General features: G+C 36.5%; 1 protein-coding gene across 1 annotated transcript in view; it reads right to left on the minus strand.

Annotated features, from left to right (window-relative positions):
- Nucleotides 1–12,048, minus strand: part of PIK3CA (phosphatidylinositol-4,5-bisphosphate 3-kinase catalytic subunit alpha) — a 93,129-nt gene that overhangs the window by 17,349 nt on the left and 63,732 nt on the right. Inside the window, exons 7-10 of the mRNA XM_003794281.3 lie at nucleotides 10,077–10,182; nucleotides 8,813–8,965; nucleotides 8,541–8,675; nucleotides 300–424 (exon numbers count right to left, since the gene is read on the minus strand). Of these exons, the coding sequence (XP_003794329.1) occupies nucleotides 300–424; nucleotides 8,541–8,675; nucleotides 8,813–8,965; nucleotides 10,077–10,182 (519 nt within the window). The remainder of the gene's footprint in view (nucleotides 1–299; nucleotides 425–8,540; nucleotides 8,676–8,812; nucleotides 8,966–10,076; nucleotides 10,183–12,048) is intronic.

The following is a 12,048-nucleotide window of genomic DNA, read 5'->3' on the forward strand; positions in this document are numbered from 1 at the left end:
CCCAACTATAGGTTTTTAATAAGTTTTATTTTTAAAAATCCTAAAGAAAAGTCATATCAGAAATTTAAAATTAAGGAAAAAAAAACTAGCCCTCAATGAGCAAAATAAGTACCAATGCAGCACAATTTTTCAGAAATATAGATTTATATCCATAGTTTTACAAAAGGCAATGTTTATGATTTAAAAATCATGTAAATTGTGCCTTCTTTAATAGATATGGTAAAAATACACAAGATTAGCTTTGTTAGATTAGATTAGTTTAAAAAACAAAACCAGAAAATCACCATCTTAACTCTTACCTGTGACTCCACAGAAAGTCTTTCTCTTGCTCAGTAATTTCAGATAGAGGATCTCGTGTACAGATTGCCCGGAGCTGTTCTTTGTCATTTTCTCTTAATTCATTGTCTCTAGCTAGTCTGTTACTCTGTAAAATAAATATCTTATGTAGTTTTCTTTGCTTTATTCTCCCCACACTTACCCCCAGATTCATGAGTGGTCTACAAAAAAAAGTTAATTTTTAATAAACTTTACATTGCTTATTAACTGTTGTAAAATAATTTATTCTCACTGTATGATTTTATTTTTAGGGATAAGAAAGAAGCAATGTCAGACACACTGTATGTGGAACAAATCCAATACTTTACATTTTTACTATTATCGCCCACCCACAGTTAGAATAACTGCCAAAGTGAGGCAGGGAGAAGACCAGTTGGATACCATAGGATGGTAGTGAATGACTTAATTCTCTTCCTGATAAGATCCTATCCCAGCATACTATTACCTAATTTGTTAACATTTCTATAAGAGAAATATTGTTCTCTTGAGATGTTTCTCAAATATTGAGAAAATTTGTTAATTTTTCTATAAGAGAAAAAGAAACAGTGAAATAATAAAAGCTAGGTGTGCTGGCACACACCTGTAGTCCCAGATACTTGGGAAGCTAAGGCAGGAGGGTTGCTTGAGCCTAGGAGCTTGAAGCCAGTGTGGGCAACAGACTCTGCCCTCACTAAATAAATAAATAACAACTTTTTAAAAAGTAAACACTTCCATGTTCCTTGTGGTAACATATCCTTATAGTAATTGCTATAAGGCTTTCAAATTTAAAAAGTAACAATGAATGGAAAAAAGGGGAAGAAATACTCCTCTTGAAACACTGTATACCGAATGTTAGGAAACTAAAAAGAAACTAAGATAACATTTATATAACTTTAAGTAATATATTTATTCCCTTTAGATATAAATATACTAACTGTATAATGAATAATTATAAATGCATATTAATGTTTTATGTGAAAAAGATACACCTTTAGAATGGGTTACACATATCCCTAATAGCGAACAATGAACACAGACATTGAAGATACTTGGTTTTTATACATTTACAGATTGTTAGTTTATTCAAGAGCATGAAGAAATATTACTGGCATGTATTTGTTCGAGACATATTTAATGAATATGTAGTGTGTGCTTTGTCCTGTTCCTTCTATTGGGGTTACAAAACACTAAAAGACCCCCCTATTAATAAAGCCTCCATTTTAGTGGGAAATCAAATAAACAAATAAGAAAAATGTTGAACAGCTGCTGTAAGTATCCCTGGATGATATAACAGAGAGTGAATGAGATCCTATTTTAGACTGAGTATTTGGAAATGGCCTCTCAGAACATAATATTTAATTTGTGATTCAATGTTGAGAAGGAATTATCTATAAGAAGATCAGGGAAAGACTATTACAGATGGAGGAACAGTGCAAGTGCCCCCAGGAAAAAATGAGTTTGGTGGGACAGAAAGAAAAACAGTAAGCCTAAGGCAGCATAGAAGGAGGAGAGGAGAAACAGAAGGTCAAGTTTAGAGCATGTAAAATTTGTAGGTCAGGGTGAAAAGTTTGAATTTTATTGTTATAGAAAGCTATTTAAAGAATGAAAAACCAGGATTTGACTTATGTTTCGTCATGATTATCCTGGATGTTCTGTGGAAGGAAGAATACTGGTTAGGCGGCTATTGCAACAGTCCAAGAAGAAATACTCTAAATACCGAGTCCTCAATTTACCAAGAAAAGTAGTCACTACCATTTATCATCTGGGTTCATGGACTATATTTTTATTTATGCTTTTAATATAAAATAACTTATAAAAGAATAATGTGATGGTGAAAAACAACTTTATTGGACATTTTAGTAAGAATTTATATTCATTAAAACCAAATTTTTATCTGTATTTTCCCAGTTTTTAAGATAATTGTATCTTTTACAAACTGCACACATTGTCAAAATGCAATACTTTTGAAAACCCTGATGGCTCCATAACTTTGTTGAAGAAACAATGGCCATCTTCTTTGTTCTGTAATTGCAAAACATTTTCATTTTTATACTAATACTAATCTGAATGATAATCGAAGGAATTTCTTTTATTTCTACATCACCTTTTCCCTTGCAGTCATCTTTGCATATATACCTGCCTCCAGTATTCGTCCATTTAAAAAGTCTGTCGAGTAAATTTTGGTGCACGTAATATAAGATGAAAAGTAAACTGCAAAAACACGAGGCTGTTCAGGTTCTTGTCACAAAACACTGTGTGAAGTCATTCCTGTTGAATGACTAACTGATTGTGGCTATCAAATTTCCTTTTCATCTTTGGAAATACTACCGAATTTCCTTTTTGTCCTTAAAGATGTATTGTTCACCAACCCAAGTTTGAAAAAGTAATCTAAGATATTACAAGCTCATTTTATTTGCATAATATGTTTTATCATCACTGCTAAGAGTGTGGAGCAGTGGTTCTCAACAGGGGTTATTTTGCCCCCTCTACCACCCGGGGACCTTTGTCACAGTGTGGTGTGATGGTACCACTGGCATTTAGTAGGGTAGAAGCCAGAAACGCTGCCATACTTCCTGTAAAGCACAGGGCAGCTCCTACAACAAAGAATTATCTGGCACAAAATATCAACAGTGCTGAGGCTGAGAAACTTTCTGTTGAGTGCTACTGTCAGTCTCTTTGCATTCATAGTGTGATCTAATGAGTGTAGAATATCTTCCTTATCAATTTTATTCTCTTTGTCCCTATGAGTGCAAAGTGAAAAATTCAAGAAAAGTCTAAAGAACCCCAAACAAACCAAAAAAAATCCTACAATGTTAGCAGACTTCTTTTATATCTCTGGAAAGATGATGTAAGACATTGGGCAATGCAGTAAGAAAACTGAAGGATGATGTAATAGTGATGATTAATTTCACTACTGCATCATCCTTCTAGGCTGTACTGTCCTTCAAATTAATTTGCTCTTTTTTAGCATAGTTGAAAAAAATTAATGAATACTTATAAAATAATTCCAAGGATGACGAAATAATAAAATATTTCCAGTACAGAAAAACTAAGATCCCATAATGATTTGTAAATGTTTCCAATAGATGCAGATGGTAATTCTAAGATAGAGTAGGTTTTATTCTATTATAAAAATAAGCAATTTTTCTTTTTTCTTTGGAGGAAAGAAAATTCTCCTAAGAATACAGTCATGAAATATCAACCCTTATAAAGTGTTAAAACTGCTCGAAACAGAAACTCATATATTTACAATTACATATGCAGGAAAGGTATTATTATATAATTCAATTTACAAAAAGAACTGGTAAACTTCTTCCTGAGACTGTAGCTGTAAATTAATAAAGTTCCTAAGTACAGTATTCCAGACTGCCACTTGGTGCTGCTGTTATTGCTACTGCGACAGGCATATTTCAGGGCCTCGGCTCAATATTCATTAGCTATTCCATCTATAACCTGCAACCAGGCCAAGGGAAAAGTGGTAAATTTGGAAACTGGGAGAAAGAGATACTAATGAACAGAAGTATCTTCTCTTGGCACTGATACCTTTTCACTTGAAAAATTAGGGCGAGCTTCTGGAACCCAGTCTCTTTGTGGTTCTAAAGTTTTTGCCAAGGTTAGACAACTAGATCAGTATTTCAACTTCACTTTCTAGACATTCTTTTCCTGGAAACCTGGACTAACATGGTGAAGACCTGCTACTTCCTCTGCTTCCAAGCTCAACTAACAACATATTTATATAGGCATACCTTGTTTTTATTATGCTTTGCTTTATTGGAGTTTTTACAAATTTAAGGTCTGTGGGAACCCTGTGTAGAGTGAGTCCGTTGGAACAATTTTCCCAACAGTGAAAGTGCTCACTTACTTTGTCTGTCATGTTTTGGTAATTTCCAAGTATTTCAGTTTTTTAAATTGTTATTATATCTGTTATGGTGATCTTTAATGTTACTATTATAATTATTTTGAAGTGCTGTGAACCACACCCATGTACGACAGAGAACTTAATAAATGATGCGTGTTCTGATTGCTCCACCAATGGCTGCTCTCCTCCTCTTTCCCTCTCCTTGAGCCTCCATTATCCCTAAGACACAAACATACTGAAATTAGGCCAATAACAAGCCTATGATGACCTCTAAGTGTTCAAGAGAAAGGAAAAGTTGTTCTTGAAATCAAAAGCTAGAAATGATTAAGCTTAGTGAAGAAGGCATGGTGAAAGCCAAAATAGCCCAAAAGCTAGAGCTCTTTTCTTTTTCTTTTTTTTTTTTTTGAGACAGAGCCTCAAGCTGTCCCCCTGGGTAGAGTGCTGTGGCATCAAAGCTCACAGCAACCTCCAACTCCTGGGCTCAAGCGAGTCTCCTGCCTCAGCCTCCTAAGTAGCTGGGACCACAGGCACCCGCCACAATGCCTGGCTATTTTTTTTTGGTTGTAGCTGTCATTGTTGTTTGGCGGGCCTGGGCTGCATTCAAACCCGCCACTTTAGGTGTATGTGGCTGGCGCCTTAGCCACTTGAGCCACAGGCGCTGAGCCAAAGCTAGAGCTCTTATACCAACAAGTTAGCCAAGTAGTGAGTGCAAAGGAAAAATTCTTGAAGGAAATTAAAAGTGCTACTCCAATAAATGCACAAATAACAAGAAAGCAAATCAGTCTTATTGCTGATACAAAGAGCTTTTTAAATGGCCTGGATAAAAGATCAAATTAGCCACAATAATACCTTAAGCCAAAATCTAATCTAGAGCAAGGCCCTAAATCTGTTCAATTTTATAAAGGCTGAGAAAGGTGGGAAACCTAAGAAGTGTGAAGCTGCAGAAGTTGGTTCATGAAAAAAAAATTTTTTTTTTTTTGAGACAGAGTATCACTCTGTAGCCCTTGGTAGAGTGTTAAGGCATCACAGCTCACAGCAACCTCAAACTCCTGGGTCCAAGTGATCATCCTGCCTCATCCTCCCAAGCAACGAGGACCAAAGGTACCCACCACAACACACAGCTATTTTCAGAGACGGAGGCTCACTCTTGCTCAGATTGGTCTCAAATTTGTGAGCTCAAGTGAGCCACTGGTCTCGACTTCCCATAGTGCCAGGATTATTGGAGCCCAGCCGGGTTCATGAGGTTTAAGGAAAGCAGCTGCTTCCGTAACATAAAAGTGCAAGGTGAAGCAGCATGTGCTGATGTGAAGCTGCAGCAAGTTATCTAAAGGATCATTTGATGGTGACTACACTAAGCAATAGATTTTCTTTTCCTTTTGGTTTTTTTTTTTTTTTTTCAAGAGACAGGGTCTTGTTCTGTCACCCTCGTTGGAGGGCAGTGGCATGATCATAGCTCAATGAAGCATGAAAGCCCTGGGCTCAAGCTACCTTCCCTCCTTAGTCTCCTGAGTAGCTAAGACTACAGGACAGCACCACCACCCTGGCTAACTTAAAAATTATTTTTGTAGAGACTGGGCAACAGATTTTCAATGTAGACAACAGCCTTCTATTGGAAGAAGATGGCATCTCAGACTTCCATAGCTAGAGGAAAGAAGTCAATGCTTGGCCTAAAAGCTTCAAAGAACAGGCTCCCTCTCTCATCAGGGGTTAATACAGGTGGTGGCTGGAGCAGTTGGGATTGACTCGAATTTTTAAAGAAGTTCTACTGTGAGTCAAATACTATCAAACAGTACTGTGTGCTACAGAAAAATCTTTCATAAAAGTTAGAGTCACTAGATGTAACAAACTCCACTATGGTCTTATTTTAAGGAACTGCTGCAGCCACCCCAACCTTCAACAACTACCAACCTGATCAGCCACCAATCATCAACACTGAGGCAAGACCTGCTTCCAAAAACAAGTTCACAATATACTGAAGGCTCAGAAGAGCATTAGCAGTTTTTAGCAAAAAAGTATTTTTAAATTAAGGTATACACCAATGCCACTGCACACTTTACAGACTATAGCGTAGTGTAAACATAACTTTTATATGCACCGGGAAGCCAAAAAATTTGTGCGACTCTTTATTGCAGTGGTCTGGACCCAAACCTGAAATATCTCAGAGATATGCCAGTACTTCAGTCTCTCTCTACCTGATAATTACTATGTCAGAGGTCTTTTCTGTACCCAATGTCCTCTCAGTCCTGTTAGTTATTCTTAGAACACTATTGGTTTTTCCCTCATGGCACTTACCATGATTTATATAGTTGACCATGGAACAATGCAGGTGTTAGGGGTATTAACCCCTTGAAGTTGAAGATCAATGTTTAACTTGTGACTCCCCCAAAACTTAGTTACTAATGCCTACTATTGACTTACCAATAACATAAGCACTCAGTCAACACTTAATTTCTATGTTACATGTATTAAATACTATATTTTTACAATAGAGTAAGCCAGAGGCAAAGAAAATGTTGTTAAGAAAATCATAAGGAAAATAAATTTATAGGCTCGGTGCCTGTGGCTCAAGTGGCTAAGGCGCCAGCCATGTACACCTAAGGTGGTGGGTTCAAATCCCCAGCCTGGGCCCGCCAAACAACAATGATGGCTGCAACCAAAAAATGGCTGGGCGTTGTGGCGGGCGCCTGTGGTCCCAGCTACTTCGGAGGCTGAGGCAGGAGACTCGCTTGAGCCCAGAAGTTGGAGGTTGCTGTGAGAGTGATGCCATGGCACTCTACCCAGGGGGACAGCTTGAGGCTCCGTCTCAAAAAAAAAAAAAAAGAAAATAAATTTATAGTACTACATTGTATTTATTGATCCTGTGTGTGTTATCTGTTTTTAAGATGAATCATCTGTGTGGAAAGTGTGTAGACTCAATCTATGGCATTGATCTTGTAATATCATGACTTTCTCTGCTAGCATCTTGAGAGCATTTCCAATGTCACTAATTGTACTTCATGTAGGTTCCATGGTGTTATTCAAGGTTTACATATTGCACTAAACATGACACGGTGGGGGTCGGGGGAGGGGAAGAGCAGAGACAGAAAGGAGGGAGTAGTGGGGGAAAGGAAAGAGCAGAGAGAGGGAAAGAGGGAGGGGGGTGGGGTCTTGGTGTGTGTCACACCTTTTGGGGGCAAGACACGATTGTAAGAGGGATTTTACCTAACAAGTGCAATCAGTGTAGCCTGGTTTCCTGTACCCTCAATGAATCCCCAACCATAAATTAAAAAAACCAAAAAACCAAAAAAACAAAACTGTGAGAGATCAGTTTTTATTAGAATATACAATTTATTGGAGACAACTGCTCATGAGGAAATAACTAGCATCGCACAGCATTTTAAGCAGATACTTGCAACACTTGAGCTCACTGCACTAGCAATAGAAGGCGGCTATGAAATTATTACTGTTGTACAGTACGTACTACAGATAATTTTATGCATTTGTGATTTAATACTGTGTCATTACACAGGTTTACATTTTTCTCAACTGCAAATGGCGCCATGCACAGTTTATAAGTTTGCATGTAGAAGTTTTGATAAATTTTAAGTTTTTCTAATGGTTTATATATATAGTAGAACCTCTATAGTAAACCATCTCACTACACTGACTGCCTTCTTAACAATCTAATTTTCATAGACTGGACAAACACCATAAACCTATCAGTACAGCAGGCCTAGTCCCTTATGGTGATCACCTCTGTATACTGACCAGTTTGTTATAGTCATTTGAGTGGTCAACTTTACAGAGGTTTTAATGTGTTATGTGATAGTAAATGATAAATAAGACTAGTTGTTTATGGATATTTTATACATTCATGATATACCTAAGTTTTCCTTAATTTTTTTTATATTTTCAGAATATAGTTTGTGATTTTTTTTCAAATTGTCGCAAATCTCCAAGAATTTTTCCAATACATTTATTGAAAAAAATGTTTAAGTGGACCCATGCATTTCAAATTTCTGTTGTTCAAGGATCAACAGTAATTTTACATTTCTACTTTTATCTGCTTAATGTCTATTTTCTTCATCAGACTTAAATGCTCAGTGGAAGTCTGTTTATAACTTTATTACTGGGGCCTATCCCTGTACTTTCTATATAGTCAGCATTTGATAAGTATCTTTTAAATGAAGGCAGTATAAGGCTCTGAAGCAGCACAGATACTGTAAAAACATTAGCATATAGAGAATTTTATTTCATTACAGTATTATCCTAGAGCTCAAAATATCTATGGCAGTTTAACTAAAATACACTGAACCCCTTTCATACCAAGAGTATGTACCCAAATCCATAGACTATGATTGGAAGTTAATAAACTGATTTGTCTTACCAGTCCTGCATGGGAATAACTAAATCCTGCTTCTCGGGACACAGACCAGTTGGCGTGCTCTTCAATTACTGACATATCTGGAAACTTAACCACACTGCTGAACCAGTCAAACTCCAACTCTAAGCATGGTGTTTCCTAGGACATGGAAGAAAAGTTATTTTACTACACACACACACACACACACATTTTTTTACTCTCTCTCTTTATATATATGGTGCTTGACTGTCATTAAAAAAAGAAAAAATATATAATATATGATAATAAAAACTTACCTTATTTGGATTTGATCCAGTAACACCAATTGGGTTCAGCAAATCTTCTAATCCATGAGGTACTGGCCAAAGATTCAAAGCCATTTTTCCAGATACCAGAGTGTCTGTATAATCAAACAAGTTTATATTTCCCCAGGCCAATGGACAATGTTCCTTAAGAAACAAAGAAAAATATTCATTCCCATATGGATTTAATTATAAAATACATTTCAAAACCCTGTCTTCCCCAGAAAGGAGATATATATATACACACACACATATATATATATATATATATTTTTAGAGACAGTCTCACTCTGTTGCCCAAGCTGCAGTTCAGTGGCATGATCATAGCTCACTGCAACCTTGAATTACTGGGCTCAAATGATCCTCTTACCTCAGACTTCCAAGTAGCTGGGACTACAGGTATATGCACTATGCCTGGCTAATTTTTAAAGTTTTCTAATGTAGAGTTGGGGTCTATGTTGCCCAGACTGGTCTCAAATTCCTGGCCTCAAGCAATCCTGCTGCTCTGTCCTCCCAGAGTGCTGGGAACATAAGATGCAAACCACTATCCTGGCTGGCAAAGAGGTTAACTCAACCACTGTCTCTATATTGATAGGAATGTGGTCTCTAACAAAAAGAATTGATTTTTCAAAATTTAAGCACTTTCTTTCCTTTTTCCCATTTGGAATTATATGTATTGTCTTTAATTATTAATTAGAAATGTGAACCAAAGCAAGCATAACATTATTGTATGTAGTCGCTATTAGTTATTTTGCATGCTTAAAAAATTTTATCAATAGGAATGCAAAACATACTTATGAAAAATAAATTCCTGACACACTCCCAAGGAATTTTTTTTTTTTGAAACAGAGCCTCAAGCTGTTCCCCTGGGTAGAGTGCCATGGCATCACAGCTCACAGCAACCTCCAATTCCTGGGCTCAAGCGAGTCTCCTGCCTCTGCCTCCCAAGTAGCTAGGACTACAGGCGTCTGCCACAACGCCTGGCTATTTTTTGGTTGCAGCCATCATTGTTGTTTGGTGGGCCCAGGCTGGATTCGAACCCGCCACCTTAGGTGTATGTGGCTGGCGCCTTAGCCACTTGAGCCACAGGCGCTGAGCCTCTCCCAAGGAATTCTTCTGTGATATATTTACTAAAAATTTTAAGATAACTTTGATCTATTAGTGTTTTCTTAAGTAAAGAAAAAGTTATATCCATTTAGTGAAAGATTTCAGTCAACAATATAATTAGCATGAGCTTTGGAGATAAACATAATTTTACCTCTTTAGCACCCTTGCGGCCTTTAACAGAACAAATGGAAAGGCAAAGTCGAGCAGCACGAGGAAGATCAGGAATGTATATGTCATAATTCAGCCATTCACTCCATCTGTGTAAAAGTTTAAAGAAAAAAATAATTTACCAGATAAAAAGGTTTTGTTCATAGTATATAAATGAATCTTATAAATTATCAAGAAAAACATAAGCTAACTGAAAATCAGGCAAGAGACTAAATAGAACAGGCACTTTATAAGATCATATCCGAATGGCCAACAAATGTGAAAAAGTAGTCATTATTATTTGTAATATAGAAAATGCAAATTAAAATCTCATGGAGATATCACCATACATGAGAATGGCTAAAACTAGATGCCAAGGGGGTGGTAAAATTATGTTCTAGCAGGAAATCTCATACACTGAGAGTAGGGGTATAATTTGTTAAGCATCACCTATTGAAAGTAAACATATGTATATCCTATGACCCAGATCCATTTACAAGAAGAAACTCATAGAAACATGTGTCCATCTGTTATCAGGAGAATTATTTACAATACTTCAAACTGCAAACAACACAATGTTCCACAGTAATGTAGATATATTGTGGTATATTCATATAATGGAATATTACATAACAATGAAAATTCAAAAACAGGCAAAACTAATCAACATGGTAGAAGTGAGGATAGTAGTTACAGTCTTTCTGGAAGAGAAGGTTAGCCACTGAGAGTGGACAAGAGAGGGTCTTTTGCAATGTTGGTAAATGTTCTATTTCTGCACCAGTATAGTGGTTACATGGGCCTTTACTTTGTAATAATTCACTTAACTATACACTTACAATTTGTATTCTTTTATGCATGTATACTATGTACTTCACTAAAAAGCAAATACAATTTTACTTATAAAATGTCAAAAAGAATGGCTCGGCACTCCTAGCTGAGTGGTTGGGGTGCTGGCCACATACACCAGGGCTGGCGGGTTTGAACCCAGCCCAGGCCTGCTATAACAACAACAACTACAATAAAAAAATAGCCAGGAGTTGTGGCAGGTGTCTATAGTCCTAGCTACCTGGGAGGTTGAAGCAAGAGAATCACTTAAGCCTAAGAGTTTGAGGTTGCTGTGAGTTGTGACACCATAGCACTCTACCACGAGCAACATAGTGAGACACTGTTTCAAAAAAAAAAAAGAAGTCAGAAAGAAAAGGAAACCAAACAAAATTAAATGAAATTTTTTTTATTATGATTATAATTATTGACTATCTCCTTAAGTTGAACTAATTTTCAGAGACTGGACATGCGCCACATGTATGTATCAGTACAGTAGGCCTAGTTTCTTATTTTGACCACCTCCATGTGTTGATCCCGTGAGCGGTCAACTTACAGAGGTTCTACTGTATATTTAATTACTTTTATATGTCTTCATCATTCTAGTCTTTTCTTTGAGTATAAATAAAACAATGCTTAAATTACAAAATGGTATGAAAATTTTATTTCTGTTTGGCCAAATAAATTCATAATTTATCAGCAAAATATGTTCTATTTATTCTAATATCTTTGCTCAAGTATGGACAAAGATTTTTTTTAAAATGTGGTCATTTACAGAAATAAACAGGGAAATTTAGCAAGAATATTGAAGGTAAAAGAAACAAATGTTGCCGCTGGTGTTACTATTATTTTAGAGATGTAGTCTTGCTATCTTGTCCATCTTGGGGTGCAGTGGCTATTCATAGGCGCCATCTTGGCACACTATAACCTTGAACACCCAGGCTCAAGCAATCCTCTTGTTTCACCCTCCCGAGTAGCTGGCACAGTAGGTAAGCACCACAACACCTGGCAATAGTATTATTATAGAAATACAGGGAGAAGAAATCCTGTGGGATTTGGTTACATACATAGTAATTTAAGAAAAACAAAAGATCTATCTATTTAAATGTACCTAAGACTTATTACTTCTTTAGAAACTGCTCATAAATAAGAAG

This window comes from Otolemur garnettii, unplaced genomic scaffold, assembly GCF_000181295.1.
Source record: "Otolemur garnettii isolate 467f Iridium unplaced genomic scaffold, OtoGar3 scaffold00078, whole genome shotgun sequence".
Lineage (NCBI taxonomy): Eukaryota > Metazoa > Chordata > Mammalia > Primates > Galagidae > Otolemur > Otolemur garnettii.